General features: G+C 45.9%; 1 protein-coding gene across 1 annotated transcript in view; it reads right to left on the bottom strand.

The window, feature by feature from the left end:
• Positions 1-14,168, bottom strand: part of Glut4EF (Glucose transporter 4 enhancer factor) — a 195,977-nt gene extending 181,809 nt beyond the window's left edge. The window contains exon 1 of the mRNA XM_019061680.2: positions 13,205-14,168. Coding sequence (XP_018917225.1) covers positions 13,205-13,591 — 387 coding nt within the window. The 5' untranslated portion in view covers positions 13,592-14,168. The remainder of the gene's footprint in view (positions 1-13,204) is intronic.
• Between the last annotated feature and the right edge of the window lie 739 nt (positions 14,169-14,907).

Raw genomic sequence — 14,907 nt, 5'->3', positions numbered from 1 at the left:
ACCCATGTCAGAGGGCAATCCGGCTATGACCCACGGCTGCGGATATTTCCAGGCGGATCCGGTCGCCATTTGGTTCTTGGTTGGCTCCACCATTTTAGACCATTTTGATCATTTGGCTCTCCCATATTGAATCATTTCGGTCAATTGTTTTTCGCAGCCTAGGATGTCATCACTAACAATCTAGGCAATGTATCGGTAATGAGTAAGGCAAAAGTTGGATGATGATTGATGAGCAAAAAATCGATTAAAATTTGCCTAACGATGTCTGATGAATGTCGGAACGAGACTTTCTACGCCATTTTTTGCACTGCCCGCTGCCCGCTGCACAACTCACGGTCGTTGTCGCGGGGTTTCGTAAACATCGCTCGAGAAGTAAACAAAATCTGCTGGTCGGACGATGGACTTGTAGTGCAATAAAAAATAAAATAAAATATTTAAAACAACAACGCTCCACGGTCAGTACTCCTCCGGTTGCCAAGAATCCCCCGGCTCAGCAACTTCTCGATCAGCCGTTTCAGACCAGTAAACAATCATTCCCAAGCTCGCCAGCTCGCCAAAAAAATAGATTGATTAACACTACAGGCGAATTTCCGCGGACTTTCCCAACCAGGTAAGGGGCCTTCTCTAAATTACGTGACGCACTTTTTCGGCATTTTTGACTCCCCCACCCCTCCCCCTTGTAACGCTTTTGTGACGTAGGCCCCTATCCTTCAACACGTAAAAACAAAATGGCGTAACACACTCCTCGACCCCCCTCCCCCTAGAGCGTCATGTAATTTAGGGATGGCCCCTCATGTCACAACAATTTCTTCCTAGATATAAATATTCCAAAAAATCCTAACATGCCAAAAAATCCCTAAAAAACCTTGAGAGTGCCAAGAAATCCCGAAAAAACCTTGAAAATGCCAAAATATCTTAAAAATCCCCTATAAATACCAAAAAACCCTCGTTACCTAGACATCAACTTCCCTACATTCGGGACCTAAAAAATCTCGAAAAACCCTAAAATGCCAAAAAATCCCTTTAAAACCTTGAGAATGCAAGAACATCCCTAAAAAAAACCTTGAGAATGCAAAAAAAAAATCCGAAAAAACCCTGAAAATGCCAAAATATCTTAAAAAAAACCCCTAAAAATACCAAAAAACCCTTCGTGATCTAGACATCAACTTCCCTACACGCGGGATCCAAAAAATCTCGAAAAATCCTAAAATGCCAAAAAATCCCTATAGAACCTTGAGAATGCAAGAAAATCCCTAAAAAAACCTAAAAATTGCCAAAATGTCGCAAAAAATCCTAAAAATGCCCGAAAATCTAGCGAACTAGAAATAATCTTCCCTACACTCGAGATCACTGCTACGGCTGCGCGGAGCCCGTAGATCGCGAACGTGATCTGATTCATAGCGGAGGGCGAGTCACAATTTTGCCGTAATCAAGGTCAGAACCCGGGATCAGTTTCCTCCTTCCCTTTCGACGGCTCTTACTTCTGATCGTGCCGCCGCGCCGCGCGCCCGCCGCCGCACTGCCCGCCCCGGCCGCGGCCACTCCGCTCTCGGGTGAAAGTAACGGCCTGTCAACCGCAAGGTTCCAGGTTCGATTACGGGGCAACACCTCTCGTCTTTCTTGCCGTTGCGCAACCGCGCGGCCCGGCCGGCCTCCGTCGAAACCGATCCGAAGCCCTACCACTCCCGCCCTAGAGAAGAACGTCGTATGAACCTTCCGACGTTGCCGGATTTATCCCTATAAATACACATTTTTAGGGATAGTTATCGATAATTTGCCTTGGAATTTTCAAATACATTAGATGAAAGTGTGAGCAATCTTCTCTGAAAATTTGAGCGCAAAATAATCGTAAGTTTTCTAGAAAATTACGTTTTTTCATGAAAGGAAAATTGGCAACATTTAAATGTTGATACGTCGTTTTTCCTCGGCTGACTCTCGAGAGCCCCCCTTCATCCGTCGGCCCAAGAGCCGTTCTTTCTTTCAGACACGTCCTTCTTTTGAACCCTAGCATGGTAGCAGGAGACCAAGCACGTACTAGAGCAATAAATGTAGGAACTGGCGGCGGCGGATCCAGCAAATTGGCAACACTGTTTGTCTCCATTTAAACATATGGAAATGTATCGATTCTTAAAGGGGCTAGGTGCTCCGAGGAATCGATTATTATTTAACTTGGGTTTAAAAGGAGAAAATCCGGTGTTGCCAATTTGCTGGATCCGCCTCAAGGAACTGGGAGGCTAGCTAACGCCATGAGGACGATTTCCATTTTCAACGATAACGTATGGTGTTGGGAAAACTTTAAAAGAGGCGTGATTTTTTTCAAAAACAGCGAGGAAAAAAGTACGATTTGGAGCCGTACTTCCATTAAATGCACGAGAAGAATAATTGTTACAAAGTGAGGAAGCACTGAATACGCTGCGGTCTGTACCCAAAGTAGCTAGCCGGCTACGAATTTCAAGAGCCGAAGCAAAGAGATTCCTCACAGCTGACTACCCAATGCCATTGGCGATGAGGTAAAAGATTATGCTCGTAAAAGTGCATAGAAAAGACGCGACAGAAAAATCAACACATTGCCACATTAAAATATTCAACAAAGAAGAAAAATAAACCCAAAATCAGAAAGGTCACTGTTGCCAGATTTCGGAAGATTTACGATGCAAGTAATTAAGAGCTCCAGTCGAATATCCGTGGTTTTTCGTTCATCCTCCGACAAAGGCCCACTGAATACTCCTGTTTGTGCTAAGGAAAAAACGCTGGATGCACATTCACAAGTCGCTTAATATCCTCCGATAGATTGTCAATTTTTGAGGATAATTATGAATATTTCCGCTTGAAATTTTCAGATAATTTAGATCTGTTCGCAAATAAAATTTTCGGAAAAATTCGAGATTTCCTTGAAAATAAATTTTTTATAAAAGGATATTTGGCAACATTAAAAGGCTCATACAGCGTTCTTCCTTAGCACGACAGTGCGGGACACCCTCTTCTTTCTTCACGTGTCCTTTCACTCGCCTTAACATCCTCGGAGGAGAAAAGAAATAAAAGGGACTTAGTTAAACGGCTTGATTGTAATTGCTTCCTCCGGGATTTAACGCCATTGTTAGCGGTGCAACGCTGCATGAAGGGATGATAAAAAAAGGGTCCTATTCTTCAATTCGAGGCAAGGATGATTCCCTCCGATTCCTCTCACTAATAGGTGCTTTTGCTCTCTCTCGCTCGCTCTGGAAATAAAAGAAGAATAAGCATGCAAGAGTTGCCATTCCGATTAAAGCCAAAAGTTTTAAGAAGTATAATTTTTGGGAAATCCCACGAAACTGACAAATTTAAATTGATAAACTAGGCAACATTGATGCAAGTGGTGTTGCATCCTCAGTCTGCTGTCGATCACAAAACATCACGAGTCTACAAGCTATTGTCAAGAGGAGTTGAAGTTGTCGACGTGAAAAAAAAGGTCCAATTCAACAGCACGGAGCGAAGGTGCCTCAAAGGCCAGGATTCTTGTAGTCTTTTGTCCACTAAGCGCTCGATGTTTTGGGAGCCTCAAGAGCACGAGAGGAAAAAAAAGAGAGAGATAGAGGAAGAAGAATATTATGCATACAGTATCTTATCTCACAGGGCCTTCATTCTTCATCATACACCTTTTTGCTTTTGATTTAGAAACTTCTCCGCGTTTCAAAAAAGATTCAGCTAACTCATGTTTCGTCTAATTGCAACGCGAATCTTCCTGACTTTGAAATAATACGACTGTGAAACTCCCAAACCGAGATCGGTTTATGAAGTTGCAAACTTCTTGTCATACTTTATTTTCTAATAGATGATTACTCAACGTCAATTCTTAAAATTCCGTGATTTCTCTTCTGTGTGCGAAGCAAATTATAAAAAAGCTGCGAGGAATAATGCTGATTTTTTCTCCATTAAAAAAATAAAATAGGAGGGGAGATTTCTTAACATACCGCAAACGAGATACGCAGTTTGGGAGTCTCACAGTCGAATATCCACGCGCAACCTTCCCCACCTTCCCTCTCCACTCGAGCTCCGAAGTGAAATGCACCACGAATTTCACTCCAAAATCTCTGAACATCATGAATCTATACACCTTCGGTGCTTTCCTTGCGGACCTCGCAAAATCCGTGCTTTTGCCGTACACAAGACACCCTGCCTGTTTGTTGTGATCACAAGCCCTGTGATAAGAACCGAGTGTACGATACAGGGTGATCCAAAATCCCACACCACCCCCGTAAACTCTAAGGCTCTTGCCCATCCTGAAATTTTGGGAGTTCCTAGAAGTCGCTCTTTTTGACCTAGAAACACTCAAAAACTGCCTGCAGGCATCCTCCAATACCTTTTGAACAAACTGAGATAAAGACTTACAATTTCGTGAGAGTAGGTCAAATGAAATACCTTTTGGGAACCCAAAAATTTTAAAGAGCCACCTAGAAAAGAAGCAAGCACTTCAGGGGTTACATGAAGGGTAGTGGTGCGGGACTTTTGGATCACCCTGTAGAAGTATATACGATTGAAAACTGAGGTAGCGCCGAGAAGCGATTGCAGCGCAATATTCATCTCTATATTCGGAGCTCTAGAGAGGTGCAGGGTGCATCGTTGCCAGATTATGCTGCAAATTCAGCACATTCCCTCGTTTGCCTTAATGTAAAATATCCAGATTTGGCAAGCTTGTGCATGTGCACTGGTTGTGGCTAATTTCCTTCGTAGGGCAGGGGCAGCGCATCATCCGTCAAGTATCAACGTAGCGCACTGCGCACTGGGCAGAAGAAGGGAAAGTGAATCGCAAGTGAATAGGATTTTTGCGGTGAAAGCTGCAGCCCAGAAGCCACTTGCGTCGTGGATCGTGGATGCGGCCAGCGCACAGTGGATCCAGTCGATTCGAACCCCTGGACAAGCGCATAAAACGCTTATCCACCTCTGAGACGCTCCAGACTTCTTTCCGTACCTCATTTCGTAATGTAACGGGATTACAGTGATGGAAGTCATGAATCAATTGCTGTCAAACTGCTGCCTCCTTTCATTTTCCACTGATCTTCGTTTCAACTAAAATGTATTTCAATATAGAATTGTTGCTCGTTTACTACAGATAACATGAACTCGATTCGACTCTTTGATTCTGAGGATATAGTTCAGACTAATTAATTAATTTTATACGTGCGAGGAATAGAAAGTCGTTGGACAGAAGGCGTAGATACCCGTGCTCGCTTCTGATTGGTGCCGGTTGACATCATTCGGTTCGGCGCGAAACCGGAGCGTTTTAAATTTGCGGGAAAGTTGCGCTTTTTGAACTGCATGTTTCTCGGTTTTTGAATTACAAATCTGCGTTTTTAAAATGCTCCTCGTTTTTTACACATCATTTAACTGCAAAAAAAAATTTCCGCAGGTTCCAATTCGTTCATGGTTTGGAGACCCATTTTCCTCGAGAGAACCGAACGTTTCCGTGTTCTGCCGTGCTGGGGAAAAACGCCGTGTGAGCCTTCAGGCGTTGCCAAATTTTCTTCGATAAAACACGAATTCCCTGGTAAATTTATGAATATTTTTCTTCCAATTTTAGAGAGAATTTCGTTCGCATTTTGATCTGAAGTTCCTGAAAATTTCAAGGAAAATTGGATTGCGTTTAACAGAAAGGAACCAAGCCACATCAGCTATTGCCAAATTTAATAGAGCAATTTAATTTTTTACAGGAGAACGCTTTTGCGGATTCTTTTGACATTTTTGAGGAATTTGCTTCGTACTACTCAGAAAATTCACTAAAATTTGCAGAAAAATCCGCACAACCGTTTTTCAGGTAAAAAATCAAATTGCCCAATTCAAGTTGGCAATAGCTGATGTGGCTTGGTTCCTTTCTGTTTAACGCGGTCCAATTATTCCTAACATTCCTCAAAAATAAACATTGTATCGGAGGAAATTTGCCAACTCTCGAATGTTCATACGGCGTTCTTCCTGAGCACAGCTAGGCAGTATTCCAGCCGCGGCGCGATTCCGGGGACACAAACGCCGAGTACGCTCGGGTCGCTCGGTTTCAGGTCAGGGCGCGGATGGAGGTCAAAGGTGGGCCCGCGCCGCGCACGCGTCGCTTAGGCAACCCGCGAGCGGGAACCTGCGGAAATGGGTCAAACGCGAGATGAAGATGGGACGCGCGCCCGGCCCGTGCGTCGCGGCGCTGCTAAGCGGCGTCGCCGGCCCCGTGGCCCGGGCATCGATCGCCCCGGCCGCCGAAATTTGGGCCACGACGCCGCGTTGCGCCCCGCCGCGCCGCGCGAACCTGCCCTGCGTCCCGCTGGAGGGGTCGCGATTCTAGAAAGTAAACCAGGTTACAGGCGCGCCTCCGAGAGGGTCCGCACTCTCCCGGATTCAGTCGGGGGTGAGAGGGGGTAAGCGGGGGGGGGGGGGGGGTCGCTCCCCGGAAAAGCACTACCGGGGTGCGTAATGAGTTGCAGGAACCCCGGCCCCAGCGGCGCTCCCGCACGATGAAAGGGAACATTTTTCCTTTGTCGATCTTCGGAAAAAGTTTCCTTGATAGAAAGAGTGGAAAATGACCTCCCACTGGAAAAAAGTAGCTTGGTTCTACAGTACGGACTGTTAAAAACATTGAAAAGAAAAAATACTCTCGATTCGATCGGATTTTTGCTTAAATCGAGAACCAAACCTCTTAATTTGAGCAAAAATCCGATTGAATCAAGAGTATTTTTTCTTGTCATTGTTTTCAAGAGTCTGGACTCTAGATCCAAGCGACTTTTTTTTGCAGGGCCCGACTATTCAAAAACAATTTTCTGACTAGTTTTGAGCAATTCCTAGGCTTTTCTTTGTTTTTCTTTTAAATATTGAAGAAATTTCTTGGCTTCGTTCGGGAAGGCGGATCTGGCGTTGCTACATTCAGACAAGACTGGACGCGTAATGTTTCAGCGAAACTTGAAAATTTTGAATCAAATCGACCAAAATCGACGCAAATAAATGTTAATTTCAAGTGCGAGGGCGCAATTCTCAGGGTAAGGTAACCGGGCGGAATCTGATCTCAAGTGGCTGCGATGAAACACGCAAATTATTTTAGTGATGAATCTGGGAGTCGCGTTGACTCGAAAACCGGGATCAGTGTGGCCGGGTGATTATTTATAGGCCGAAAAAGCGACGGTTTCCCAGGCAGCGCGCGACGAGAAACGACCGCGCGCGGGTGCGATGATTTCAAACCTGAGATTGCTGATTTACTATCGAATCTCCCAATATCCCAGGTATGTTGTCTATCGACGAAAGGTATTCGATAGCGACTTATCGCTCGATCTGCAAGTGGGTTTAAAATAATCGCACCCGGAGTTCGCGTCGCGCGCTCCCTGCGAAACCGTCCCTTAACGGAACCGAGATCCAGAAGGAGCAACTCTACAACATGATGCTCCTCGTGCTCATGTCTTGATATTTCTAAGACTCACAGTGGCGTGGCGTGCGTTGCGGTATATCGATTGATCTGTCATTTAAACCTCTGGAAAAGGATCGATTTACAGGGTGTTCGCAGCGAACACCTCAATAATCGATTCATTACTACGGATTCAAATGGGGAAATATCGATAATCGATCATTCACGCCACGCCACTGAAGACTCAGAGTGAATCACGAAACGTGCAAGTTGAGGAAGGGAAAGCCTGACGTCCGGAAAGCTGAAATTCAAAATTAAAGTTTAGCGCACCCTTCTGAGATCACCCAGTGCGGAAGGTAAGGTAAGTGACAAAATTCATCGCTCGAGCGATTCTACACCGAAAAGCTCTCAAAAGTTTCAACCGCGACGACTGGTGGAACTTCCTGAGCTTTGTACACAATTGCAAGTGGTTTTACTCCTGAACAGCGGCGCTCTGGCGCGAAATTTAGCTGAGAGCCCGTTCGCTGTTAGCAGCCAATCCGTAACTTAAGGGGTCTTCATTTTTTGGTTTTATCACAAGACGTAGTGAGGAGAAAGAGAAATCATTTCTGAACATGCGCAATTCTGGAAAAAGAAAACTAACCCAAAGTAATGGCGAGCACGGAGACTTGGACATATTTGTGCTAAAAGGAACTCTGTTACACGCAAACCCCATGCACAAAGTTCCTTCTAGCAAAAATACGTCCATTTCTAACTGCGCAAAATTCCTCTAGTTACGGTTTTTCCTGCTGATTTCAACCTGGCAACCCTGAATGAGGGTTGCAAGGGTGATGCGGTGTTTTTGAATCACCCTGTAGAGGAGGTCGCGTCTGTGACCTGATCAAAATCAGGGCCCGACTCGGATCGGAGAGCTCTGCTTGCCAAACGCCGCGCCGGCTCCGGTTGCAAGCGCAGCGAGGCCTTGGACGAGATTCGAACCCGGGACTCTCTGGCCCAGAAGCGACTTTGGACCTACTCGCTGACAATGCAGCTCGTTTATCGTTACTCGTTAGGAAATATCAAGGCCCGTGACACTGCAGGAGTCTGCGCGACGGTTGCGTCAGCCATCTCGCCGAGCTGTTCGCGACTCCAGCCTTGTCCGTTGGCGAATTCCGAGCTGGTGTCGCCTGTTCTCGCTCACCCGAGGACGCTATTAAAAGTATTTAGTACAGCTACGTCATGCACCTGGTACTAGATGTATGGATAATTTCAACCGGAGACAATATACGTATTGTAGAGACCTTGCACTACACTACCCTATTAAAAGTCGAGGAGTGAAATTTGGTGCCGGAATTCATGTAGCACCCAAAAGCTCCAATTGATGTGAATGCAAAGTGAAATTAGCACCATAAAAGCGTATGACACTCCGCTAAAAGAGTACAAAGAAGAAAGCAAAGAGAAAGAGAGAAAAAGAGAAAGAAAGGAAGAGAGGAAGAAAGAAAGAGAGAGGGAGAGGAAGAAAGAAAGAGAGGGAGAGGAGGAAAGAAAGAGAGAGGGAGAGAAAGAGGGGGAGAGAGAAAAAGAGAAAGAGAGGAAGGAAGAAAGCAGAGAGAAAGAGAGAAAGAGAGAGAGAAAGGAAGAGAGGAAGAAAGAAAGAGAGAGGGAGAGGAAGAAAGAAAGAGGGAGAGAAAGAGGGAGGGGGAGAAAGAGGTGGAGAGAGAAAAAGAGAGGAAGGAAGAAAGGAAGAGAGGAAGGAAGAAAGAAAGAGAAAAAGAGAGAAAGAGAGGAAGAAAGGAAGAGGAAGAACCTAAATCCGGAGTCTACGACAAAAAACTTCGATGCTAATAATGAACCGAAGTTGGGTCCACGCAACCGAGGACTCGTCTCGGTGCTTCTCGCGTCGCCCCCTGAAGAAAATCTGAAGCAGCGTAGTTGATAATTAAACCGATGCAACCGAATTAGAGCACTCCATTGCGAGGACGAGACTGACAATGAGCCGTCGGAAAACAAAGGAGGGTAAAGTGAAACGAGACTCGCTCGTTGTCAAAGCGAGGGGCGAGACCAGTCTCGAGAGGGCGGCGGAAAGCCCACGAAAGTTGATTTGACAACGACGTCATCCACCGGAGTGTTTAAAAATAAACACGGCGCAACAGTGAAGCGGATTAAGGGCTGATGAGGGGTGGCCCCAGAAGGGTTTATCTGTTTTAATGTAAGCTGTTTATCCTTAATTAACATTGCATTGTGCGATGGAGAACCGCTCTTGTCGGCTTGGAACAAGGGTAAGGTGCTCGAAGGATGCGATTCTTGACTTTGGTTTACCATTCGGGCTCGGATTTGCTACTCGGCTACTTAGGCTATAGCCTAAGGGCGCAACATTTTGAGGGGCGTAGAATTCAAGGCTTGTCCATAGCTGCCATGATAACGAAGAGAGCAGTAAATGCATGCTGGGATGAACCTCGAGACACATAAAAGCATGTGCTAACCATGGCTCGTGCAGAAATGCACTTACTGCTCTCTTCGCTATCACGGCAGATAGATGCACCTATCTGCACGGGGCATCTGATGGTAGAAATGTCGTTTCTGAAATATTCCAGCAGGGTTCCCATAATTTCTCTATTTTCCGAGTCCCTGACTTCTTGCTTTTTCCTGACTCCAAAATTTTCGCCTTCCCTGATTTCCGCCCGCTAGCCATTGAACAAAACTTCCATGTAACTTTATTTCGCTTTTAGTTACCTATGCTGACTTCTACTGAGCACTGCTCGGAAAATTGCCGCACTTTTCCAAGTCCTTATAAATACCCTGACTTTCCAGGTGTTCCAGGCCGCTAGACACTCTAGAATAAGTATTCTACTGCAAACTATAGTCAATTTTTGCGAAAAACGAGGGATTCGGTCGGAACATTTCTTTTCCTCTGAAACCGTTCCCAATTTTCTCAAAACGTTTGTTGTCCGTCAGCTCCTTTTGGTAGCCCGACAGAATTGTGGATAGTATGACTCTTAATTTGCCAGACTCATGATAAAATCTGAGCTTTCGCAAAAGTGCGATAGGGCACCCGAGACCGGAAAGGCAATGCTGTAGCGGGAGCGCTTTAATTTTCATGGCTCGACTTTTACGAGTACGGATACTTTATTCTTCCATTGTTTGGGAGCTTGTTACCACGGTAGCTCATCTCAACGCTCATTTACATGAGTAACTATTTACTGTTCCGTCGGCGAGCGTATATCTTACGAGTCCCCCCCCCCCCCTTCCACCACCCTCGCTTTAGCTCAGCGCTGACGAAATGTAGCAAATTACAGCAGTTCGGAAATGTTGGACTCATACCAGAATCAGTCTAACTACGTTAGACGTTGTCTAATTTCCTCTTTGGTTTCAATAGAAAACTGAGCAACATGTGATATGAATTTTTGAGAGCGTTTTCCGTGCACCTAGTCAAAAAAAAAAAAAAATTCACCAAGAGTTTCAAGTTGTTAAGCTGTTTAATTCTGCATTTAAGAAAAAAAAAAAACAAATGATGCCTGGGCAAACGCTGATCACAGTTGATAATATTGCAATAAAAAACTACTAATCCTGCCTTATTCATAACAGCACATCATGTCTGCATAAGAAAACAAATAGCTCATACGTCATTCCTAAAATGGGCTAAGGATGGAAGTTGAATGGTGCAAAATGTAGTCAAATTATCGTTTCGTGCCAAAATGGTCCGAAGTATCCCCGAGCAGAGCTTTTGGATCAGCATATGTCAAGTGTGACGATCAAAGTATTTTCTGCTTGAAATCTTATTTTCTGGGAGGGATATCTCATTGCAGGCAAACAGTATCATAGATGATGAGGGGTTTTAATCTAGCATTGGAACTAGCGTTACACGTTTTGTTGCAAGTTTTCCTCAAAAGCCTCTCTTCTCAGCTTCAAGTGGAATAATATATTCTCCAGTTTGAGTGTTCCCGATTACATAACACAGTCTTAATTTGCTGTCAATGCCGACATAACGGATCTAATTTCAAACCCTACGAGAATAGCAACCATCGCCAGTCAGTTTAAGATCGAGGTCACCTTACTGAGCCATAGAAATCAGCAAATAACGGGCCGACACTCGTGCACATTTCTTCAAAACGATTCGAGCCTTTTATCTATCCAACGACACGATCTAAAAATAGAGATAAACCCAGGATAGACAAGACCCCAAAAGAATATTCGTCAGCGACTGATTTTGCATGGGAGACGCGACGAGGAACCATTAATGTTGGAGGATTCCATGGACTAAAAGAAAAAAAATGAGGAAGGTGGGAAAGGGCGACCTCGAAACGCGAAATTTGACGGGGAAAATAATCGTATCAGTGCAATGACAAGACGGAAAAAACAATGTTCTTCACAAGCGATCCGACGGGATCAACAAAAATAATGACGTTTCGCAAATAAATGAGTTAAGGTAAATAACTTCTGCGCAGTCGTGGAGCTCCCCGCTGTAGCGTCTGATGTCACAATCAACACACAAATTACGCACTGGAAGAACCACGAACGCTCGCAACTCACAGCCGGCATTTTATGAACCGTCCGAGAGTGGCGTCAGTTCTGGTTATTCGTATTTGATTGGTAACAAGTTTCCGTTCGCAAAGTAAGCTATACGAAAATTAAAAGCCCTATAGCTCAACCAATGTAAAGTAATTTTCAACACATTTGAATTTGAGCCTATTAATCGCATGAGAATAATACTTAGGAATTAAAATGAAAAATTCCGGATCCTTCATCGGTGAGTAGATATTTTGACGGTGATGAACAAGTTCGGGCGTGGCCAAAAATTCAACAAGATCGATTCACGAAATTTCTAGTCGGGGTACTCCCTGCTAATTTTACACGGGAATTTCGATTGCTATCCATCTGAAAAGGATACATAGGAAAATAATACACGGAACGTAGCTAGTAGCTGACCTACAGGTTCATTCTCTTGCTGAATGAGGTTAAAGAGGCTACGCTGACCTGCAGCTGAGAAAAAGCAAATTTAATCGGGGGAAAATAGGAATTTATCGTGTCTAAAACACACATCACGTAAAGGTACCGGTACTCATTTCCGCGCAGTTGCTTTCGGGATTTTTGAGCTTTCTTTGTGCGGTTCTCCGACACTATTATCAAAGTTACCGGGTGTAAGTTTATTTTTACTTTAAAGTCGACGCTCTTGCGCGTTTGGAGGAGCCGGCCCACCGCTTTACGCGAAGCCGACGTTGCTACAAAATTTAGAAATTGTAATTCCCCGATTTCCCAGACGCATTTTGGTACTATTCCCCGACATCTGAAAATATGCCTGATGGTTAAAAATACTAATTTGAATTAGTTTACAAGCAAAATTTGTTGTTTTGTTCAAAACGTCACAGCCATTCTGGAAAGTAAATAGAAGTGACTCGACGATTATACCCCGACACTTTCGTCTTTCCCCGGTTTAACCTTACTTTTTAGAATTCCCTGACATTCCCCGGTATTCCCTGATTGCAGAGGCGGATCTAGCAATTTTGCGACACTGAATTGCTCCATTTAAACCTACGCTAAATAATCGATTCTCGTTGGAGCACTTGGCCCCTCCAAGAATCGATAAATTTCCATAGGTTTAAATGGAGGCAATCCGGTGTTGCCAAATTGCTGGATCCGCCAATGCCTGACTGTGGCAGCCCTCGACCTTTGCATCGAGCTAACGTTGCGGTCGATTTCTTCTGGGAGCCTATTTCTGACAAGCAGAATGCACTCCCTCAGCGGGGTAGTAAAAGACAGGAGTCGAGGGTGAAAAATGGAAGCATTGCAAGGAAGGAGCTCCGCGGAGGAATGCATCGGGGGCCTCGGAGTCGACCTTGCCGAAAAAATAGAACGTAAAACGATGACGCGACTCACCTCATGACCTTGCGGCTGAACGGAGATGGTGACTTCGTCGATCTGCGGCTTGTGCTCGACCACCTCGCCGCAGATCTCGCGGCCGTTGAAGGTCAGGAAGACTTTCTGACCGGGGACCAAGTGGAAATTGGAGATGCTCTGGAAGCCGGGTCCGATGAGTTCCACGTCCCGATACTCGCGGCGACACACGGTGCCGGTCTTCCTGTCGGCGTCGAAACGCACCGAGTAGCGGGTCTCGGCGTTGGACCCGCTCACGTCACCCAGGACGGAGACGGCCGGCGTCTTGACGGCGTGGATGACGCCCGCGTAGAACTTCCCGTCCTCGCCCGGGGCGCAAACCCGGGTCCCGATGATGGAGCGCTTGGCCAACCTCTTACCGGTCGACATCTCGAGAATTCACAAACAAACAAAAAACACTTGAGAACAGAACAGAAAAGGCGCTCTTCCGGGGCACCGAACAACACACAAAGAGAGGAAATCACAGTTCGCTTGGACGCGGCGGCGGAGACGGGATCGCCCGAAGTTTATGAGAACACATACACGTCCGTCAGATGTCGTTCTTTTAGGAGGATGCCTTCGACCACAATGTCACAATTCATGAGATCGCCCGAACACACACACCCGAACTCTTTGCCTTTCTGGGCCGGCGGACAATGCATGTTTCGACGTCGAGGGGATTCCGAAACTCGCGAGCGTCCGTGACTCGTCGAGTGTTCAAAATTCGAGAAATCCAAAGATCACAACACTGAGACACAACACTGTCGACAGGTAGCGCGAGAGAGCACTGAGTCTGAGGAGCGAACGGCGGAAAAACCCAAGGAATTTCCGTTTTTCCGCGAGGGAGCTGACTGCGGAGCAACGCGATGAGAACACCGGGGGTAAATCGAGATGCGAGACGCGCGGAGCACGACCGTACGGATCAGCTGTTTGAAAGCTACTACGCAACACGGGCCGGCCGGGTTCCTTCTGCGCGTCGCCAGCTGATAGATAACAACAAAGCCACGTGACGCCGGGCGGGGCGCTCATTGGCGCCGGCGAAGTAGGTCAGACCTCCTTCGCCGCCATTGGTCGTCCAGCGGCCCTGGGAGCGCTTCCCCTCTCGCCCTGACGGTAGCGGCGTTCGGCGTTCGCGCCAAACAGGTTCCGTTTGTTTCCGTCCTGGATATTCCTATGCCCCGTGCCGTGCGCCGGGCTCTGCCTGTTTCGCTGCTTCCCCTCCGCGTCCCGCGCCGCACAACGGGCCGGCCTGTACTGGAAGGCGAATTTCCGCGAGTGCAGTCGGCAGATACCAGAGACAAAGAAAGACCCTCTAGTACTGTCCTGTGGTGGAGGTTTTTACTTTCGTGACTCCAATGTTCAATTCTACCGTGCTGAGGAAAAACGCCGTATGAACATTCGTGAGTTGCCAAATTTCCTTTGATAAAATGTCCATTCTTGAGAAAATTTATGAGTATTTTTCCGTGAAATTTTCGGGAACTTTAGGTGAGATTGCGAGCAAAATTATCTGAAAAGTTGAAAAGAAAGAATTCACAAGTAATTCGTGTTTTATCGAAGGAAATTTGGCAACGCCTGGAGGTTCATACGGCGTTCTTCCTCAGCACGGCAGAATTGTTGACGAACCTACTAAGTGGATGCGAACAAGGACATTAGTCCGTAATTTCTAAAAATTTGAACCGCATTGAGGAGAAAGGTGCCAAGCCACA

The sequence above is a fragment of the Bemisia tabaci genome, chromosome 2 (assembly GCF_918797505.1).
Source record: "Bemisia tabaci chromosome 2, PGI_BMITA_v3".
Taxonomy (NCBI): domain Eukaryota; kingdom Metazoa; phylum Arthropoda; class Insecta; order Hemiptera; family Aleyrodidae; genus Bemisia; species Bemisia tabaci.
This window is presented reverse-complemented; position numbering and strand designations above follow the sequence as displayed.